Source organism: Manacus candei, unplaced genomic scaffold (genome assembly GCF_025592945.1).
Source record: "Manacus candei isolate 608988 ecotype Guabito, Panama unplaced genomic scaffold, ASM2559294v1 h1tg000057l, whole genome shotgun sequence".
Taxonomy (NCBI): Eukaryota; Metazoa; Chordata; class Aves; order Passeriformes; family Pipridae; genus Manacus; species Manacus candei.
In genome coordinates, this window is record NW_026138105.1 from 10,010,580 (window position 1) to 10,032,712 (window position 22,133).

The following is a 22,133-nucleotide window of genomic DNA, read 5'->3' on the forward strand; positions in this document are numbered from 1 at the left end:
TTCCACAGGAAAGCCTCAGATCCCAGGCGTAAGACACGTCACTGTTACTGACATTGCTGAAGTTTGTGTCCTATGGATGGATGTGTTCCAGCCTCTGAACCCAGTGTCCTGATGTCTGGGAGCAGTGAGGGAACGGGTTGCTGTGGCTCAGCCCCAGGGCTTGTTACCCCTGAGCCTTTCTCCCCAGCAGCACTCATCCCTGTTGAAGGCTGCTCTGGGGGCTCCGCTGCAGCCCTGTGGGCTGGGCTGCAGCCCTGTGGGCTTCCCCAGGGAGGATTCCCAATGAGAGGAATGATTGTGGTGACTCGTACAAGGAACCAAATGCAGCTTTTTTAACTTCAAAGTTCCAGTCCAAGGGCTGATGAACAAAGTGACACAGTATTCCAGCATCTCACTTTCTCCAGCTGATGTGGTCTAACACTTCCCTGAGCAGTAGTGGGGCTGCTGCTTCCCTGTCCTTGACTCCTGCGGGATCCTCTGCCCACACTTTGCTCTGCAGCCTCTCTCTGTAAACAGCTCAGTGGTGTGAGAGCCCAGGGATTGTGTGAGTGCTGCTGCAGGTTTGTGTTTGCTGCCTTGGGCTCCTCCAGTCCTTGAGCTGCAGAACAGATCCTGCCTCAAGAGCAATGTGGTTTCAGTGCACAGCAGCAGCTCCCTGCAGCCCTGCTCACACAACCACTGGGACTGGGAACAATCATGAAACAAGAGCTAAAACCAAGTCCAGGTGTAAGGGGTAGAGAGGAAGTATGTGAAGGCAAAAATGAAAGGAGTAGAGCTTTATGGTTCAGCTCTGTTGTATGTAACAGTGGGTGTAGTTCTTTAGTTCCCGGTGTATGAATCCCCTCGTGGGCAATCACAACAGCAATGCTTTATTCTGACCCACACCAGCCATGCACAGTCGATGGAAGCACCAAGTCATGCAATTCTGCCCTGGGGATGTGCCTGCAGCAGTGGCTTCTCCTGCTGACTCCCAAAACAGAGCCCCACCATCTCTGTCCCATCCTTCAGCAGTAAAACACACACCTGCTGTCACAGGCTGCTGCAAGGCCTGTGTCCAGACTCAGCCCTTTCACCTTGATGCCATTTGGGCTTTTTCTTCCCTAACTCCTTATTAGTTCTGTCAAGGCCATAACACAACCCTCAAGACAGCTGCTTAAAAAAACACAAAGGGAGACGCTGAGAACTGAGACAGTGCGGAAAAGAACCATTAAACAAAGTGAAGTGTCCAGGGAAAAACATGCAAGCAAAGTCTCTGTCCTTTAATGGGTTATGTTCTGTAATGCTGCTGTTCTGTAGCCAAGCAAATCATCCTGGGTAATTAAAATCCAAGGAACAGACAGATTTTTTTTAAATAACAGCTTTAAAAAAAAATCAGTAGGTTTATTGTAGGTCTCAAGAGGGCACAGTATGAGTAAGTGGAATGCCTACATGTCTATACAGAAAAACCCATCACTCGAATTAAAAACAAGCAGCTAAGCGGTTGCATTTCATTCATCATGATGTTTTCTTTTGTTTTTTCTTTTCGTTTTCTTCCTTTTCCTTTTCAATTTCAGCGACATACTTCTCAATTTCTTCAGGGTTTAGGATCTAAAAGAGAAACACAGGTGACCCTCAAGATACCAATAAACTTAGAGGCATTTATGGAAGCGATTCTAATTCTGCAATGGGAAGAACGTTAACTGTTTACCCGGAGGCAGGTACCTGCTGCAGACACAACAACATTCCTTGGCCACTAAGAATAAACTGAAGTATTTGTCAGTGCAGAATATGAGATTAAGGGCTGGGAGTTAAGGCAGATCAACAAGGACAGTATCAGAGGCAGGCTCAAAGGGAGAGAAGCAAACAAAGGCCTTACCTTCAGCGGCTGCTCCCGTCGCATGACCGCCAGCTCGATGTTCTTCCCACCAGACTGCACCACCTGAGAGGCACAGGGAGGCATTAGCAGCATGGCCAGTAATTCATTCCAACAAAGCCCTTTCAGGTCTCCTTGGAAGGAGAACAGAGATGGATGGGGAGTATTTCACTCCTTAGCTCTAAGCTCTTGATGCCAGCAGCAGTGTGACTCTCAAAACACAAGGGTCTTCACACTGGTGCCAATGCCCTCAGTGGCTGGAGAACACCAGAACACCTCAGCCCACCACCTGACCTGGGATATTTTCTATACCTTATAATATTCAGTGTGTGGTTTCACACATCTTTGGTGCCCAGAATTGAAGTCTGTTTTCCTCCTCAGAACTGCTGGTAAGTTCTTCTGTGTAAACTATGGATATTGTTACGCCAGATATTCTGAACCTTGAATTTAATTCCACACCCACAGCAAACAGCTCTCACAGATCCTTTGCAGTACTTCCCTGGGACAGCCACGAAGATTTTCCCATATTCACATGTAAGAAGTGAATCTGGACACCCAGTGAAAAGCCACACAAGGGATGTGAAGGAGCCTCACCTCGAGAAGAGCCTTGATGACAAGTTTAATAGTCAGATCATCCGTTTCAATGGCCTCATCAGTGTAGTTCTTCTCCAGGAACTCACGCACAGATTTGGCTCCTCTGCCAATGGCATTAGCCTGGAAACATTAAGGGGAAAAAGACAATGAATGAGATTTTAGAGATTTCATTTACAGTATAAGCAAGAAATACAAGTTGTACAATTACATAATCTGAAGCCGTTTTGTGATCACCGTGTATTTTTCAGGAGGCTGAGCATCTTGCTTCCCTCATGTCAAACACAAAGAGAGTTGTCACACACAGGTGGGTTGGTTTTGGGGTTTTTTTTGGGAAGCAGGAAGAGGTTTCCCAAGGAAAGCTGAACTGCAGACTGCAACTCTCAGTACATTTGATCATTAAGGGTTTTTGCAGCTGTGAGCCAGTACCATCTGGCCAGCAAGATCTCCTTTCTACACCAGTCCCTCTTTAAAGGGAACATTAAGTCACAAATATTTCATCCCATGTCTACAAGAGACTGAACCAACTCACCTTCCAAGCATGGTATGTGCCAGAGGGGTCGGTCTGGTACAGCCGTGGGGTCCCATCAAAGTCAAAGCCCACGATGAGGGCAGAGATCCCGAAGGGCCTGCGGCCATTGCTCTGCGTGTACCTCTGAGCAGGAAGGACAGACACTCACTCAGAAGCAGTTCTGAAAACATTTCTAGAGTGCAAAGCAGACACTGGAGAAGTCACAACCAGAAATACTTTTAGCTGGCTCTCTAACCAATCTCCCTGTTAAAGGCAGGACTCTTTACCTCACAGAACCTTAAGGGGGACAAGTGAGGGGTGGTTCCTGTCCAGCCCCTGTTCCTACCCCTGGTGACAGCTACCAGAACCATCTCCCTGGCTGCTGGGTGGTGCTGAGACAGCCAGAGCCACTTCTGCAAGTCCTGCTGTGACACAAGCATGCTTAGGAAGCCAAAAGAAAGGATGAGGACACCTGAACACAAAGGCAGTTTTCACCAACAAGTTGCAACAATTCCATGCAGGGCAGCTCCGTGGCTGTACGGAGGTTACACTGGAGCCTGTGCCACAGCACTCCTGTGACACTGTCAGCAAAGTCACTGCCACGTCACACACCAGGAGCAGGAGGGCTGACCTGCAGCACTGTGGCAGCAGGAACTGGGCCAAGTGTGTGTTTGTAACAGTTTGAGAGAAATGGTGGATGTGCCAGAACAAAGACACAAATGTGAGATTTACTGTAAAGGAACAAAGTGAAACTTTGGGAAGTGGTGCCCTGCTCTGGCAGACCAGTGATTATTACAAGAATCACACTATTACCATCACCACTGTACCAGCACATGGCTGTGCATAAGTAAATTAGATTTTATCTAATCCCCACTAGTGGCTGAAAATCAGTTTAATACACTGGCAAATAAATCATTTTCTCACAGAATGCAGCTGGGCATATTTTGACACTGCAATTCATTTTAAATTCATGAATATCAAATGTAAAACAATTTAAGTACTGCACCAATTTGCTCCCCTCTTGCCCCTCCCTGCAATGGCTTAGCAGGAGGAAAAACTCCAGGGAGCCATGAACAGGTTTGACAGTAACCCAGTCCCACTGTTCTGGGAGTGAACTGGAGATGAGCAGAGTGTTTCTGATGACATAACACAAGTAGCTGTGCTCTCCTTACAACCACTAATGAATTTCTTTATCTTGGGACGAACAAACCCCCAAAACCACACAGCACTCAATCCTTCTCTTCTGTTGCTACAAGACCCATTCCCAATAAACATCCACAATGTGTTTTCTTGTGCTCATTTTTACCAGGTGAGTAGAATGAGGCCAGGACAGACATTGTGCACACTTAGTCTGAAGTGTCAGATATTACACACATTATAAACTACACATTACACGTACAAGTTGTATATTATGCATAACATCAGCTAACTTCACAATTACACATAACATCTGTAACACAACAGGCCAGGACACATTTTTAAGCACTTCTGTGCAGGCCAAAGTACCTGTTTGAGGCTGGCAATGTAGCGTGTGATGTACTCCACGGTGACAGGGTCCTCCACAGTGAGCCTGTGGCTCTGACACTCCACACGGGCTCTGTTTATGACTATCCTGGCATCAGCTGTCAGCCCTGGAACGACAGCACGTCCTCAGAGTCATGAAACAACCCCATAACAACCAGTCTGGCCCCACAAGGCCCATGGGGTCAGTGAAAACAGCAAAGGAGAGCTCACGCTCTCAGGTTTGCTAGGCAGGAGCACTTGTAAGGCAACAGAAAGTGGCTGATGTACCAAAATAACTACAGGACTCAGTTTACAGCTTCCACGTTTGAGTTAGAAGATGCACATAATTCTGACCCAATGGGAATATTACTGACAGCATTCCATATCCCAGCAAATCAGCAACCTCATTCTCACACACATTTATTCCTCAGGCAGTCCCCCATCGGCCAGTTTTATCTGCCCAGCAAATCTTGTCTAGTTGACAAGGTTACAGCAGCACAATGTTAGCTGATAAAAAGGAGCTAACATTGAAAAAACATTAAAAAGAAACTTCTTTCTTATTTTACTTTTTAGCTAATGCTGCCATTTTCAGTTTACAGCCTTGTTTTTATTAGAGAACTTAAGTTTGTGACACCCCCCCTGCATATATCCCAGCCCTTGGCTAAGGCAGCAGGGCAGGGGAAGGAGCTGAGCCTCTCACTCCTGCACAATAAACCTAAACCTCGTTGTTTTACTCAGTTAAATCAGATCTCCCCTTAAAAGTATTACTAACACAAAGAGTCTAAACTACTTGAAGAGAAACCTCCTGAAACACATTTTCTCTCAATCTATGGGTTTTTTTTAAATTTTCGGACCTCCTGTTTCAGCTTTGAACAATGGAATTCAAGGCATGTGGAACAGGAGGAATGTGGAACTAGAATATTTATGCTTCAAATCCAGAGCTGTTCATGCAGAAGAAGTCTTCTGAACTAAAACAGAGGAGCTTTTACTTTGGTTTATGCATTTCCTGTCATCAGATAATTGCCAGCCGCTATCCATACACCAGGCTACTTTTATAATTAGGAGCTGTGGAAATAAACTGCTTCTTACAGTCCTTGGCCAGTTATGCCCAGTATTTTATATTCTCAGAATCCACAAACACACCCAAAGGTGCCCCAATAAGTGCCAAAAACCCTGAAGGGACCATTTACCTGCAAAAGCCATGCAGACATTGTCATCCAGAGCACAGATCTTCCGTACAGTTCTTTCATCCTGGAGTTTTGCCACAGACTTCTTCTCCACACCAAGGACAACAATATCCTTCCCTCTTACTCCAACCTTCAATGCATGAAAAGAAGAAGTAAAAGGAGTTAAGCAGGTCCAGAAATCCCAGTAGGCTTTACCTAGATGAGTAGTAAATACCCAACACAAATCCCCCACTGTAACCAAGGCAGGATTTAATTTCCCATTCATTGCCTCAACCAGGAGGCAGAACTGATGTAACAAATATTGCACTGGATTTCAGGGTGCAATTTCATCATCAGTTTATACCAATTTAAATCCCTGTGACTCCCAAGAGGTATGTTCCAACTCTCCTCCCCAACTCCACCATCAGTGTTTCCACAGCCACAGTACCAGGACCAACAAGGAAAATCCCACCAGTCCAGTGGCACAGCTCAACTCAGAGCCCAAACCACTGAACATCAGATGAAATAGCACCTGTAGCTGCCTGTCAGTAACTGCCCTAATGTCCTAATTTATACTTTGAATACACCTTTTGCAACACCACGGAAGAAGAAAACCGCCTGACCTTTCACTCCCACTGTTTCTCATAAGATTACAGGAATCATTTTTTCTTATGGCCCTACTGTCAGCATGTTACAGAAGTTTCCAAAAACATTAAGCTCAACAAGAGACAAGACAGAAGTGGGTTATACTGGATGTCGGCTCCACTTTTAAAGTATTTTTAATTCATGGGAAAGGAAAGAAGAGCCTGTTTGGCACTAAGTCTTCTTAGATTAATTCCCATCCCAAAGGTGGTACGTTTGCTTTCTGCTGTTGGGAATTAATACATATTAGAATTAAAAATACAATTATTACTTGTTACAATTACAACTTGTTGTTAATAATACGATTATTATTACAATATATTGAAATTATTAATATAATGTCATTTGCAAATTAATACTTTTTTTCTCCTCCCCCAAATGAAATAAAACTTCCACTGAGCAAAAGCTTGGGACAAGTGGAAACTGCGAGGCAGAAAAGTACTTCTGCTTGCCTTTACCGACACGCTTCCCAATCCACTGGGAATCTGCATCGTGAACAAGCACAAAGCACCACTATTTTCACCACATACAGATCAACACAGGAGAGGATCCCTAGAGGCCTGTCAGGGCTCCTGAGCCCCACACACCGCGGAGGAGGTAGCGATGGGCTGTAAGGCAGCTCCATATGCGGTATCCAGCCCGATGGACCGCAGGGAATGTCACTGAGAGCCGGTCCCGCTCCAGCGCCGCCCGGGCCCGCACGCCCGGGGCCCGCCAGGCCGGCAGCGCAGCGCGGCACAGGCCCCGCCGCGGGCCCCGCTCACCCGCCGCCCCGCAACCCGCGCTGACTCACCGCGGTGGAGCCCTTCTTCACGGCCTCCTGCGCGTACTCCACCTGGAAAAGGTGGCCGTCCGGGGAGAAGACGGTGATGGCGCGGTCGTAGCTCATGGCTCCGGCAGAACCCGCACCGTCATGCGGGCGGGCCGGGGGCGGGGCCGCGCGCCCCCGCCCTGCGCCCCCGCTACGCTCTTGGCGTACGCACTCTGCGTACCCGCCGCGCGCAAACGGCGCGGGGCCGGAACGGGGGACCCGGCAATGGCTCGGGTTGGGAAGCGCCTCGGAGATCGCGCCGTTCCGAGTGACTTGTAGCGCTAAAATAACGTGAGATGCGTTTTCTTCCCGCGGAGGGTACACCGGAAAGTAAGAGACGCTGTTAAGTGATTTTAGGAAGCCGTAGGTGTAACCGGGGCTATGCGGGGTTTTCATGGATTCACGGAATGATAGAACGCCATGGGTTGGAAGCGACCTTCAAGCTCATCTCGTTCCAGCCACGGCAGGGACACCTTCCACCAGTGCAGGTTTCTCCAAACCTTGTCCAGCCTGGCCTTGGACACTTCCAGGGATGGGGCAGCCACAGCTTCTCTGGCAACCTGTGCCAGGGCCTCACCACCCTCATAGAGAAGGGTTTTTTCCTAACACCTCATCTAAACCTTTTGTCTTTCAGTTTTAACCCATTTCCCCTTGTCCTGTCACTCCACGTTCTTGTAAATTCTGTTGCCCCATCTTTCCTGCAGGCTCCTTTCAGGCACCGTCAGGCCCCAATTAGGTCACCCCAGAGCCTTCTCCTCTCCAGGCTGAACAGTCCCAACTCTCTCATCCTTTCCTCACAGCAGAGCTGCTCCAGTCCCTCTGATCACCTCGGTGCCTCCTCTGGACTCGCTCCAGCCGCTCCCTGTCCCTGCCGTGCCGGATCCCGGCGCCGGACGCGGCCCCACGGACCGGTCTCCCCTCAGCGGGGCCGGTACGCACTTTGCGTACGCACCGCGCGCGGTTACGCACTTTCCGTAGGCGCCCTCCGCGGCTCTGCCCGCGCTGGCGCGCCCGCCGTACGCAGTTGGCGTACGCAGTTGGCGCAGCGGGCGGCGCGGCCGGGGCTGAGGGAGCCCGGCGGCCGGGACGCACCATGTGCGGCCGGCGGGGAGGCGGCGGCGGGGCCGCTCCCGTCCCTTCCCCAAATCGCCGCCGCTCCCTCCCGCCGCGAGGCTCCGGGGGTTTTTTGGGGGGCGAGGCGCGGGCCGTGCCCGCCCGCGGGGGGTGCGGTGCCCGCGGGTGGTGGCGGGGCGCAGATCGTACCATGTGCGGCCGCCCCCCTGGCCGTGCACTGCGGAGAATCCTCGCACGGCAATAGCAGCCAGATAATAACAATATTATTAGAGCCTGGGACCGATATATTATAGGCACATAAAACACCCCCACCATGTCGGTTGCCTTTGCTTCTGCTCGCCCAAGAGGCAAAGGGGAGGTCACCCAGCAAACTATCCAGAAGGTAAAAGAGCATGCTTTTATACAGACAATTTTAGACGTTTATTCCGTCCACGCTCCTGCAGCTGGAGGCTGATTTCTAGGGCGATCAGGAAAAACTCGTGAATTTGCGAGGGCTGCAGAGATGGACAGCTGGAGAGAGAGGTGGGGGAAGGAGGAGGAGGAGGAGGAGGTGGAACAAAGCAAAGGTGTTCAGATCGCTGCAAAAGAGAGCGAGGGAAGGACGCAGGGAATAAAATCGGGATGGCACGTTATCCCCGCTGCTCGCCAAGGGGAAACGCTGCCAAGCAGACATTGGGAAACGGCAATAAAATCTGCAAATATGCGGTTAATTTATGATGGTGTGTCAGCTTCTGGCCCCAAAAAGAATCCAACCTAAAAAAATAAAAAAGAAATAAAATCCTGAATTTACAGGGGCTTTCTTTTGTATCTGGATGCAGAATTTTAATCTCTCAGAAGATAGAGGGAGCACCAGCCACTGGTATTTTTCATATACTATTATTATTATTATTATTATTTGTGATGTGCTTATTGATGTTTAATGACAAACAAAGGTTTTGGAAGGTTTTCTCTGGAGGGGAGATCCCCACATGGGTCTCGTGTGGAGGCCGAAGCAGAGGGTGCCGAGTTGGGAAGTTATTGTTTCCTATTGCACACATGCTGACTCCCCTCCTCCTGCAGAAGGTGACGGTCAGGAACGACGAGGCTGGAAATGTCAATAAAGAAACGTGCATGTTTTTACTGCGGCTGCTATTTGTCATTTGTGTTTCTGTCCCGATTTTGGCCGTTCCCACCGCCCAGGTGTGTTGTGGTGGCAGCCACGTGTGAGTTCTGTGTGGTCCCTTCCTGACCAGTGGAGAAGTGCCCTCAAATACAGCAATTAATCCATCACCAGGGGCTGTGCAACCAAGCCATGAGCTGGTGCCAATTCACGGCTCCAAGGGGAAAGAAAACCCTCAGAGGAAGCCTGTGACAGAGCAGAGGTCCAGGCAGAACAGACTGCCACGAGAGAGGCTGAAGGGATGACTTGCATCTCAGGAAACTGTTTGGAAACATCCCATTTTGTGGAGCTCACGTGGTATTTTGAACCGATTCATTTTAAATACTGAAATATTTCAGGCTCAGTGAAGAAGTTTTTCTCTAACCTCCAGATCAGTTGGAATTATTTCATAATTCAGATAGTTTGTACTTAAACCTGTGACCTCTCAGACAAAGGGCAGATAAAGTATCTTCAGATTGATTTTCAAGCCCTTTCCCTTTTGCATATTCAGAAACTTTATGGAAGTTCTGTCTTTACAAATAATGAGTAAAACCCTTTCCCATCCCAGGTACATTTGATGGCAGGTTACTTCAGAGCTGTTTATCAGTCCTGGGCTGTTGGCAGTGATTTTCTCTTTGACAAGTGGCAATGCTGAGGAAGAGACTTCAGGCACAGGAACTGGATGGGATTTACAGTCAAGGATAGAAATGGGGCAGAGAGAGGGGCAGATGCTCCTGCATTTTTTGAGCAGAAACTCCAAAGATCCTCATTAAAGTGAGCTTTTTAGAACACATACCAATCTCAATGAAGAAGAAGAAGAAGAATATTCTTATTTGCATTCTTATTATATAAGCAGCTTGTTTTTATTTATTAACTCAATTTTGATACTCTTTCAAAGCTGTTCTTATTCCAGTATCAACTATTCCTAAAATAGAGGAAGTCAGAGCTTTTGGCAATAGAGCAGTGATGATGGTGCTCTAAAATAGTTCATCAATTAACGTTTACAGGGCAGTGAACTTCAGTGTCTTCTGTGTAATGGTTCTTTCCTCAAGAGTTCTGATGACACAGTGGTTCGGAGGCCCAGTCTTGCAAGCACTTGGTAGCAGTGGTACCTGCAAACAGTGTCATGTAGAGGCAAATCTAAATTTTTAAATGCTGGTGTTATTATTTTATTCCTTCACCTGCAGAAAGCTTGTCACAATCACAAGAAGTCTGGGGGAGAGAGAGAAACTATTGTATTTGAAATTTTAAACCAAATCAAAGGATATTTTAAGCTTTTAATTGTGTTATGAGTTCATTAAATAAAGGTCAATGATCATAAATTAACTGATCACAGAAAGGTTTGGGTTGGAAGGGACCTTAAAGATTGTCTCGTTCCAACCTCTGCCATGGGCAGGACCACAATGTATATATTGTGATTTATATATATATATATATATATGATCTATAATTACTCTGTGTTTTCATTTTAAGTCCTCCCTATATTGGGACTGAACTACCCCAAAGGACATGTTGGGATGTAATTCTCTTAAACATGGTTTCAGTAGCTCCAGTAATGTAAATTTTATACTTCATTGAGTTCAGCAGTTGGCACACACTAGTCCCAGGCAGGAAAACTAGTAGGTTTAATTATTTGAAAGTTTGTTTCTTATTTAAAAGTAGCCATGTCAGTAAAATCTGACATTTTGGAAAGGTTTGGGTGATATTTTAGAATGAGGCAGAGGTGTTTCATCGTGAAAGCGTTTTCCTTCTTCAGCATCAAAATTTATCTGCCATTGAAGGGAAAAAAAGGTAAGTCCATTCATTCTTCTGTGCTGGGTGTTTCAGCTAACTGCTTTAAAGGTAACTGTTCATAACTGAATTATTTGAAAGCAGAATCCTGTGGCTCAATAAAGTCACGTGTAGGTACTTTGTAATATCCCAAGGCAACAAAACTGCACAAAACACCATCCAGTGCCAGGGAAGGTGGAGGATAACAAAAACACAGGACTTCCATACGATTCTTGTAGTAACATGTTTTGATCATATTTCTTTTATGCAGATGCTAGATGAAAATCACCACCTAATACAGTGTATTATGGATTATCAGAGCAAGGGGAAAACTGCAGAATGTACTCAGTGAGTATTATGGGTTTGGGAGTTTGTTGGAAATTTTTGGTACTTCCTTTCAAGAAGAGTACTGTGAACAGTTCTGGTGACTGATCACTGAGAGAATAGTTGGGATATTCTTTTAGATTCACTTGTATTAAGAAATGTATATTGTTCTTGGAAGTTTTATTTCTGAAGTATTTGAGTATTTAGTATTTACAATATTTCAACAGGCCATTTATTAAAATAATTATAAACAAATATGGTTACTGGACCACTTGCTCTACTTCGCCACTTTCCCAGATATTTTCTCCTTGTCAAAAGAAAATGCTAAAACCCCCTTTTCTTTTGCCTTCTTGGCACGGTCCCTGTTTCCAGAAGTCTGCCTCTTCCCTTTGCTCAGTGGCACAGCTGTCAGTTTGCTTTGGAAACCTTCCTGTTCTTTATTACGAGCTTTTCCAGTTCATGGAGAACTGTGAAGGAGCACAAATGGCTCTGGTGCTGCTTACTTGAGCAAACACTCCAGTTAGAGCACTCTTGAAAAAAATCTTGTTCTTCTCAGCTTGCTGGCAGGGAAGACAGGTTTTGGTTTTTAGAGTTCTGGAATTTCATTACTATGAGGATCCTTGTTAGATAGAGGAGGGAAAGTGGCTGATTGTTGGAGCAGCTGACTGGGTGTCAGTCCTCAGAGGCTGAGCTCCACAGTTCAAAGTGCTTTCAAAGGAGAATGTATTTTACCTCTCCCTTCCCCCAGGTTTATCCTTTTGTAAAAGAGGTGTTGAACACACTGATCCTTGATGGAAAACATGACAGCACAGATAGAGGTCATTACTGCTGCTATTTATTTAGGACAGATCAAAAATGGGCTAATGTAATTTAACTAACCATTTGTAAATAGGAAAAAAAAAAGAGACAGGTTTGGAATTTTCTGTATTGTTAACCCTTTCCAAATAAGCTTTACTCCTTGTTCTGTAGATACCAACAAATCTTGCACAGAAACCTGGTTTACTTGGCAACAATAGCAGACTCTAACCAGAATATGCAGTCCTTGCTTCCTGCTGTAAGTACCAGTCTACCTTCAATTAACTATGCCAGAGGGAAATGTTCTTTGATTCTGTCACTGATCACTGTCAATGAACCATATTTTGGTATTTTTCCAGCTAAAGGCCTTGAAGTGGCCAAGCAGGCCACCAAGCAAATCAAAAGTTACTTTTACTGTGTTTAAAATATGTTCTTTGGTACATTTGTGTTAATCTCTGTCTCCAAGGGTAAGACTATTCTATACAATATAATATCTAGAGTACAATACTCTCTATGCTGTAAATGGTGCAGTGATACAGATCTGAACAGCTCCGTTTGTTCCAGATTCATTATTCTTTATCTGTTCTTATTTGGGGGAAAAAGTGCCAGTATTTTATGTCAAAAATCTAATTCAGCACTTGGGTATTGGCTTTGTCTTTAAACATTGTGTTATTCTTGCTGAGTGAATTGATTTGGGAGGTATCACACGTAACACAAACTACAGCATAGCTTGGCAAAGGTCAATCTGTCAACACACTTCTGTGTTGTCTTTGCTAATGCATTCCCTGCAGTGGTTGTGTTCTGAAATCCGTGTAAGTAGGGAAGGATGGGCACAGAAGCCAGAATCTGTGACAAGCAGAATTTTAAGACGTTCCCTGTGCTGCCTGTCAGCTGCTCTGTGTCGTGCTCAATGTCGCTCACACGGAGGAGTCACACGAAGAAAGGTTTACACAAAACGTGAAGGAAACACATATTTAGCTGAGGCAGTTCTTAGTCACAGTCAGGCTAATTTGGGGGCTATTCTTTTTCTAATTAAAAACCTAACCAAGAATTTGCTTCTCCTCCTTGTTGTTTGCAGCCACCGACGCAAAATATAAACTTGGGCCCCGGAGGGATGAGTCAGAGCGCATCCAACCAATCTCTCCATTCCCAGAGCAATCTCAGTGATGCCATTGGGACGGGCCTTCCTCCTTCCTCCCTCATGCAGAGTCAGATTAGCAATGGTGAGCTTTGGTCCCCTTTGTGCTGCTTTGCTGTTGCTTGGCAACAAAATCATTAATGCAGAATATACTTAGAGAGCTGGAAAAGACCTCTCCTAACTCACCTTTCAGGCATATGGGGATTTCAGGCACATGCTGAAATCACCACAAAATGGCTACAGGCAGTAATGGTGTTGGCTTCTGCAAGGACTCCAGTGTGCTTTGTATTTCTGCAGGGGAAATTAAAAACATTTTTTTGAAAAACGCATAATGAAAATCACCGAGAGGCATCCAGGTTCTTAGTAAGAAAAATTATATATCGTGGCATTTTTCTCATGAAAGTGGTGGGGTTGGCGAGGGTAAAATGGAATTAATTGCATGACTAACCACATAACCAAACCTTTAAATTGCAGACCTTCCAGGATATGTGCCTTCTTACAAATCATTTGGTGTTGCACTAGCCTTTGTCCTCTACAGAAATCTGCAGAGATTGTAATACATAGCCCAAGAGTTTGCACATTTTGTATTAATAAGATAATATATTTTGTCTGTTTTTGTTCACACAACTACAATAATTGAAAAAGATTTTTTTTTAATCTGTGCATTTTATATTATGAATTATCTGTTTATTTCATAGTTCATAGCTACCTAGTCAGTTCTTATTGCTGTGGGTCTTTCCCAGACTAACAGAGCAAAACCAGTTTCTATAAATAGAAATACCTGATTGTAAAATCACAGACCTTGGCAGGGGGACTCAAGAGCAGATGCAAACTATGAAATTACTTCTGAGTTTTTAAAAATCCATTTGTGATCAAGATGATTGTACCTTTTAAACTAATGGATGAGGTACCTTCTTTAATCAACTACAACTTATAAAGTGAACTTACTAAATTTTCTAGGGCCTTCTTTTTGAAAGATTTAATACCTAGTATAAGTAATATAGTAAGTCAGTCGGAACATTGTTTTTTGTTACTAAGAATTAATGTTCTCAGTGTTGCTGTTTCTGGGTTCTCTGATTTGCCCCCCACACTCCAGGACTTTGTAATAATTTAGTGCTGATTGAAAGAACCAGACTGGCAGTCCTGAAGACTGGAATTATCCACAGGACAGACCAGACAGGGCAGTTCCCTCAGGTTGCTCCAGCCTGGTACTAAACCCAGCCTGAGCTGTGGGGTTTCAGGGTAGTTCCCTCTCTACCCAGTCACCTGTAATGAACAGGTGCAGAGTTGTAAGGGAGGGAAGAAAAGGAAAGAAGCCGTGGAATATACTATATTTTATTCTTTACTGGTCTCAGTCAGGACTTGACAGGAATCACCTCAGTAGGAGAGTAGCTGGATAATTCCCTACACACATGTCAACACATGGATGTTTCCAGAGTTTTCTGAAGTACTTGAAATTACTGTCATTTGTTAATTCTGCTGCCTCTGAGGAACTGGTTGTAGGGCATTGCTGGTTTTGTTCTTCCTGTCTGCAATCCTGTACAGCCTGGATTTGGCTGCCAGGAAGAGGAGGATCACTCCAACTGTGCAGTAGGCAGTTCTAATTCCTCTGTAGATAACAGGGCATTTTAATAATGAAGATTGTGAGGTTTTTTTGTCTTGTCATAAGGTATTTCAGAAAGGCTGCGAGGACTTTAACGCTCACTGTACACTGCCAATAATAGCACAGATTTTCTTGTTGCTCTCTCTGATTTTTCCAGGTCCCAACCACGTGTCTATGCAGCAGTCAGGCCAGAACACTATGCCCACGACCTCTCTGAGTATGACTGTCAGCAGTCATGGGACTGGCCCTGGTTACAGCCATACAGTGCCTGCGTCTCAGAACGTGCCAATGCAAGGCCAGGGGTCAATAGGCAATTATGTCTCTCGAACAAACATCAACATGCAGTCTAACCCAGGTAACCTCCCTCTTCCTCCTTCTGGGCCAGCTTGACTTCTCAGTGACCTCAGAGGTTTACCACCACCACATGAATTTGTTCTGTAAATATTTTCTGTAGACAGTGACAAACATACCAGAGGAAAAGCCAGCTTTAAGACATCTCTGAATTTCAAGGTGTCAGGCGCCAGTGTAAGTCAGAACAGTTTCAGACTTGCTTTAACCTACGCCAGCTTACCATGGTTAGCGATGAGCTGGGGAAAAGAGGGTTAGACAGAGGTGCAGCAGCACTATCTGATACCCCTGGGAGCAAATCCAGGGATCTGAGGGATCTGAGAAGCCCCTTTATCCAAGCTGACAGAGCCTGCCAATGAGTATAACACATTTACTGTTTGTACATTACCATCCTATTTTGTTATTTTACTGATACTTCACACTGCTTTCAGGGCATAGAGAACCTAGCAGACAACTCAATTAATCTCTTAATCTAAATTAAAATTAATCTAAAATTTAAAAAAAGCTTGCTCCTGAGTATTGAATGAGATGTCTCATGCTTTAGAATTGTTTCTGACAGTAAATTTAGGGATCAAATAAATCCTAGAATATCAATTTATTCAGACTGTATAATCATCAAGTAGACAAGAAGATGGGAGCAGAAGAAAGAGTTTATTAGAAAAGCAATACAGCAACGAAATGGTCAGGAGGTAGAGAGCAACAAGCATCAGTTCTTGTTTCTTTAACCCTACTGTAATAAGGTTTACATTCTTTTAAATAAACTAACTAATAATAATCAAGGCTGTATGTAGTGTTAGATATCTGACTGAAGCAAATGGCAAGAACTGACCATGTAATAAGCAGAGTTAAATAAATGGAGTAGGAAAACATCTCCCCCTGTGGAAAATTCACAGAATTATCAGGATGCACGTTAGTTGGAGGTTTTAACTTGCTTCCAAAGAGACTAGGGAGAGAACTGCCACATCCTTTTAGAAAACAGTATTTTCCATGTACATTGCAGTCTCCATGATGCACCAGCAAGCAGCAACATCACATTACAACTCGGCACAAGGAGGGAGCCAGCACTACCAGGGACAGTCCTCCATTGCCATGATGAGCCAGAGCAACCAAGGCAACAGCATGATGGGGCAGCGACCCATGGGCCCTTACAGAGCATCACAGCAAGGTAAAATCTGCTGTTAGATCATTGATGTAACTGTTGTTAGATTGACGATATCCAGTCCATCCTGTGGGGCACATGAGTCAACAAAATTTCCTAGTCAGGCTTACGAACAGGGAATCCCATCCAGGAGCACAGAAAATCCCGAATGGTGGAAGTGTCATGACAATGAGATGAACCTGAATCTGTTTTCAAGATTTATCTATTTAATTATTTCAGGTGTTTAGAAAAATAATTCTGTCTAAAAGGGATCATGTATCTCTAAAGAAAAGATGAGCAATTTGATATACAGCTCATTGAAGGCACTGGGAATCTTTGCAATTCTTTCACATGGTGTTGGATCAGCTGTAACATGGCACAGTTAATAAGGAACACATTTCTGCAAAGAAGATATAGTTTGCCAGCAATTAGAATGAAAAATTAGGCCAAGGAAAGGAAAACACCAGAGGATAACTATCATGCTCTAAGACCTCTCTGGAAAAAGTTCTAAGAGGTAATAAAGCTGCTAGACTGATTCTAACATAAGCTGAATTTTGCTAATAAACAAATCAATGTATTAATTAAAATATATTTAATTCTGACTGTTTTCTTGAGCATGGAAATCCATTCCTGTGCTTTCTCATAGCTCAGATTAGTAGATGAAATGTAGCCATTGCTTTCAGTGTTGCCACAGAAGTGAGTGGTTCTAGGATGTGTTGCTGACTGCTGTGTAACTTCAATTTCAACCAGCTTTTTCTGAGAATACAAATTTATTTCCTTTTTCCAGTGAGCAAAACATTGTTATAGCTCTTCTCAATATACATAGCTTGTTTACTTATCTGGACATAAACTCTGTTTTCTTCAAAAAACATAGATAAGAGAAACCCATCCCTTAGGAGTCCACAGGCTCAGGTTGTTCTGTCTTGTCTGTGCCTTGCAGGTTCCTCGCAGCAGTACATGGGTCAGGAAGAATATTACAGTGAACAGTACAGCCATGGCCAAGGCTCATCAGAACCTATGAATCAGCAGTACTACCCAGATGGTAATTCCTCTGAGCTGGAGTCACTGTGACACTGATGAAGTGCAGAGCACCGTGACTGCCACATCCAAGGACATGGCAAACCTATCATGATTCATTTCCAGTTTAAATGCTAGAAAATTCTAGTCCCAGGGCATGGCAGCCTGGTATAAAACATACTCATCAGTGCACCCTGCTATCCAAACTGCTGCAAAGAGAGCCCAAAGCCCAGTTTGGATTAATAAATGCAGTAGATTTATCCATAGGTGTGACTTTCCTTGCCATGCGTTTGACCTCCCACATAAGGGGTCTGTATTTCCTCTCAGCCTCACCTTGGTGCGTAAGCAGCTTCACAGTGTATCATTCAACAACATGTGTATAGTTATATCAACAGTGTATGTGATAAATCTTTGTGACTCCTTGCAGGACACAGTGATTATGCCTATCAGCAGTCATCCTACACTGAGCAGAGCTACGACCGGTCGTTTGATGACTCCACACAACACTATTATGAAGGAGGTAGGAAAATATATCAAAATCTTAACAGTAGTACCCCAGTCAATTCAGTAGACTATTAAGATATCTGAACTCTAAATTAACTGGAGATATTAATTATGATACAGCAAGGTGGCATTTAGGAGAAGCAATGTTGTCTATAGAGCCTCTATTCATTTTATTGTTTCAGGATACAGCAAATGGAATTTCCATCATAGGCATTTCAAGGAGATGCCAGTGACAACTAGATAAGTGGTCTTTCTGGGATATATGAATAAACATCATTATCTAGAAGAAAATACAGTGGGAGGGCTTCTTGAGAAACTGGCTATTTACCCAGGCACCCTTATCTTTGTGACTTTGTTTTTCTTCTGAAGCACTTCTGGGGTGAAAAAAAATCCTTTGGGGAACAGGCTCCTTATTTGTTTGTTTAGTGATGTGTATAAAAAAATAACTCTCCTATTCCAAAGAAATAAAAATTACCAAAGAAATAAACATCCTGCTTGGCAAAATGCAATCATCTGTTTCTGAAAAGAAAGTTCCAGAGTACAAATTCCAGGCCAAGGCTCCTTCTGCCTTTGTTTTCCTTATGATTCGTGCGTACAGTGAAATACCTGCCTCATCTCTAACCAAATTATTTCAATTGTACCCTCCTTAGGAAATTCTCAGTACAGCCAGCAGCAGGCAGGATACCAACAGGGAGCTGCACAACAGCAAACATATTCCCAGCAGCAATACCCAAATCAACAGAGTTATCCAGGACAACAGCAAGGATATGGTAAGAAAACTGCCCTTGGCTGGTCAAGGGTTTGCACTGCTTCATCCTGATGCCTCATTCCTAAGCTAAAATAGGCTGTAAACTATTTCCTTGATTTACCTTGGTCATCCATGTACCAAAATTAGCCAAAAAGCTAGTAAAGGGATTCAAGGCAGTAACATACATTAGTGTAGCACTGCATTCCATACTGTTATATTAGCATCCTGAATCCCTCTCTCTTTTGAAAGAAAGTTAGAAAATAGACATTTACTTCATGGGGACTTTGTGTTAAACATTATCAGGATGTCACTGCCTGGGTTCCCAGGCCTCCTACACACCTAGTCCTTCAGAACTGACATGAAGAACATCAGCAGTCCAGAGGATACCTCCTCCCTCGCTCGAGGCACAGCCAGATTAGATAGGAACTTAAACATGCAATTGTTACCAAAATAAAGGCCAGGTAGCTGCATAGAATTAATAACTGAGCTGTGCCAACACAGGCTTCAGAGAGGTAAATCACTTAGAAGTATATCACTTTTTCTGAGCAAAGTGTAAAACCTGAAGTTTACAGTCCTGCAACTACATTATTATTAGTATTAACACCTCCTGGTGTAAAGCTAGAGGGGAGGTCTAGGCAGAATTTACTCACAGTTCATACTCACAGAACTTACTTTGTCGGCATCATGTTTAACACTGAGGGGTAATTAACCATAAGAATCCCCCCAGCAAATCAGGCCTTAGTAATGGAGTTTACTGTCTTCTCAGGTCCTGCACAAGGAGCCTCTTCACAGTATTCCAGCTACCAACAGGGACAGGGGCAGCAATATGGAAGTTACAGAGCTTCCCAGACAGGCCCATCCGCTCAGCAACAGAGGCCTTATGGCTATGAGCAGGTAAATTGTCTAAATCTGTGCTCTGAAAAAGCAGATTTAGCTGTTAGCTCTGCATATAAATCTATCTGATAATTTGGTGCAGGCGTATTGGTGATACTTCAGTGGGTCTTGTAAAATTCACAGACCAAAAGAAATCGCCTAACTCACTGTAAGCCTCCAATATATAATCCTTCAACATTTCTATTTCTCTTTTTTCACAGGGACAATATGGAAATTACCAGCAATAAAGGAATACGATGCTGTGTCAGATTTATTTCAATGGTATCTTCTCCATCTTTCGAACTGGATGTACAGGCAGTTTTGATTAATTGTAATATGTTGGTTACCCCTTAGCACAAAGCAGCGTCTGTATGTGAACAGTGTTCATTTCATGCTGGATATGAAGCAGTGCACTACTGGTAACAAGACAATGCTTTAATGGTTTGATATTTGGTGCTGTGTATAGTACTGTATGTTGATACAACGCAGAAGTTTTCCATTTACCCCCTCCCCTTGCCCCATTCTTGATGTTTCTAAATAGCTTTAGGATCATTTGATCACAGTTGTGCCCCGTTCTGGAAAACAGCCAGGTTGTTCTGCAGTCTGGCTCAGTACAAAGCTCATCACTCACATCTCAGTCCAGGGAAGTTCACTGTGGTAGGTTTATTGATCTTTTTCTAACTGAATGCATTGAAGATTACCTGCCAGCCTCCAAAATCCATGGCTCTTAACTTCTTAAGAACAAGTGGATGGATACATTCCTTTTATAAAAACAGTTCTATGCTATCTGATAAAAATAAAATTAACTGCAACTTCTGTAATACCTACCTACCGAAACCTTATAATTCAGTAATCCGCATAAGTCCACATTTCTGTTGTAAAAGGTACAGAAAGAGGACCTAAAACTATGGTTGTGGAAATGTTGATCATTAGAGGCACCTTTTATCTGTCCGTGTAAACGGAGGTATTTCTGTCGTGGAAAGAAAAATAGAAGGGAGCTCTGGGATCTTCAGTGTCCGCCTGCTCGACGTCAATATTGCTTCATATCGCGCTTAGCTGAGAAAAACATCTGGCAAAAGTCCCGTCTTGAGTATGCTACTCCAAATTTTGTAACTTGGACATACATTTTCACGCCAAATTTCACAAGCAGGTGGCTGGCATCCTTCTTTAGTTCTGGTTCTGCTGCCCTTGCTCAGATCTCCCAGCAAGCATTGTAACCGTAAATGTTGTCGGATTTGTTGGTCTGTTGTTCTTACAGTTCATCATCACCTTTATTTTCCTCTTGTAGCTCGACAGAAATCATTCAGAAGTGAAAGAAAAAAAAATCCATCTTTATTGCAGATGAGCAACTAAATTCAGCTTTAATTGTGAAACACTATTATGCATATGGAGAGGGGAGCTATTAATGGGGTCAACCAGTGAGGGAATTCTTATAGAGGGAGAATTTAGAGATAAAAACTAGTGGTATGTAAAAATCAGTATGAACAATGTAAGTCGCTTCTGTTCAGTTTTATATGTTCTTATAAAGTGTTGATAAAAAAAAAAGAAGCACTTTTAAAGTGCTTATGTAAGTGTTGAACAAAATACTGTGTCCAAATTTGTCTGAGGCAAAAAGCTGGGGTGACTGTACCCCACGAGCATTTTTTAATATGAGATTAACTGCAAATTTGCAATCTAGAGTAATCTCTGTAGGATTTTCTCCTTGTTCTTTGTCTGAACTGGTATATTTATGGGATTTCAAGTTCAAGTACTTTATATTTTTAAAAACCAAGACCACAAGAAAAACAGAACATCTCTCAATTCATTACTTTTTTTCCTTTATAGGAAAGTCTTTAACTGGACAACCGAAGAGTTTACTGTTAAATGTTGTCCAAGCACTGCCCTTCCTATGTTAATAATTTCAATTACTGGTAAAATAGCAGACATTTTTTTAGTCAGTCCTCATTTCTCTCATCTTTCCTGCTGGTGTTTTCATACAAATAAGTACTCTCAAATAGCAATGAACAGAAAGGAAGTGAGATTGTTTTCCTTATAATATTTAATATTATAGGTAGCCAGAAGAATGCAATATTGCTCTTTGCCAGCTTGGAAATATGCCTTTTATGTGGTTTTTGAAAGTGCTGAAATGCTTTTGAGAGAATATAAACAACACTTAAACTGAAACAGCAACATTACATCAATCTGAAATGTCTTACATTAAGAACTTCGTGAATGTTGTGTATATAATGTATTTGAAAGAGCACTTTGGAAATAGTTTGTACATTTATTTCCTAATTTATACATGATTTTTAGTGTTAATATTTCTAATTGTTAATAACAAAATGTTTATTTAATGTGTTGTCCATTTTTATGTATTAATGTGGAAACAAAGTGATGCCAGCATTTTGACTTCTTCCATGAATTGTATCATTTTCTGTTTTGTAATACGAAATGCTTGAAAACTGTTTAAGTTAAATATTATCTGAAAATGAAGTTGGTGGTACCTTTCTTATGACACATAGAATGGAAACAACAGGTAAAGGGAGATTATTTTGAACTGTGCCTTCTGCCCTACTTCTCTGATAGTGCTTATGTAAGTGTTATGGTT

General features: G+C 43.4%; 2 protein-coding genes across 5 annotated transcripts; one reads left to right on the top strand and one right to left on the bottom strand.

Moving 5' to 3' along the window:
• Window positions 1-1,359: 1,359 nt before the first annotated feature.
• On the bottom strand, window positions 1,360-7,218 carry PSMA7 (proteasome 20S subunit alpha 7). The gene is made up of 7 exons (XM_051803488.1): window positions 7,059-7,218; window positions 5,648-5,774; window positions 4,461-4,585; window positions 2,976-3,098; window positions 2,447-2,566; window positions 1,856-1,918; window positions 1,360-1,587 (listed from the first exon to the last, which is right to left on the bottom strand). Exons 1-7 carry the CDS (start codon window positions 7,152-7,154, stop codon window positions 1,495-1,497), a joined length of 747 nt encoding a protein of 248 aa, XP_051659448.1. The 5' UTR covers window positions 7,155-7,218; the 3' UTR covers window positions 1,360-1,494.
• A 63-nt stretch (window positions 7,219-7,281) lies between these two features.
• Window positions 7,282-22,082, top strand: SS18L1 (SS18L1 subunit of BAF chromatin remodeling complex). Of its 4 annotated transcripts, none has more exons than XM_051803486.1 (11): window positions 7,282-7,367; window positions 11,330-11,406; window positions 12,352-12,436; window positions 13,256-13,400; window positions 15,076-15,273; window positions 16,267-16,431; window positions 17,345-17,446; window positions 17,849-17,941; window positions 18,576-18,695; window positions 19,440-19,567; window positions 19,768-22,082. In XM_051803486.1, exons 2-11 carry the CDS (start codon window positions 11,330-11,332, stop codon window positions 19,792-19,794), a joined length of 1,140 nt encoding a protein of 379 aa, XP_051659446.1. In that variant the 5' UTR covers window positions 7,282-7,367; the 3' UTR covers window positions 19,795-22,082. The 4 variants fall into 4 exon arrangements, with proteins under 4 accessions (XP_051659446.1, XP_051659444.1, XP_051659445.1 ...); XM_051803484.1 differs by having other exon boundaries at window positions 7,283-7,406; XM_051803485.1 differs by having other exon boundaries at window positions 7,283-7,394.
• Window positions 22,083-22,133: the final 51 nt, after the last annotated feature.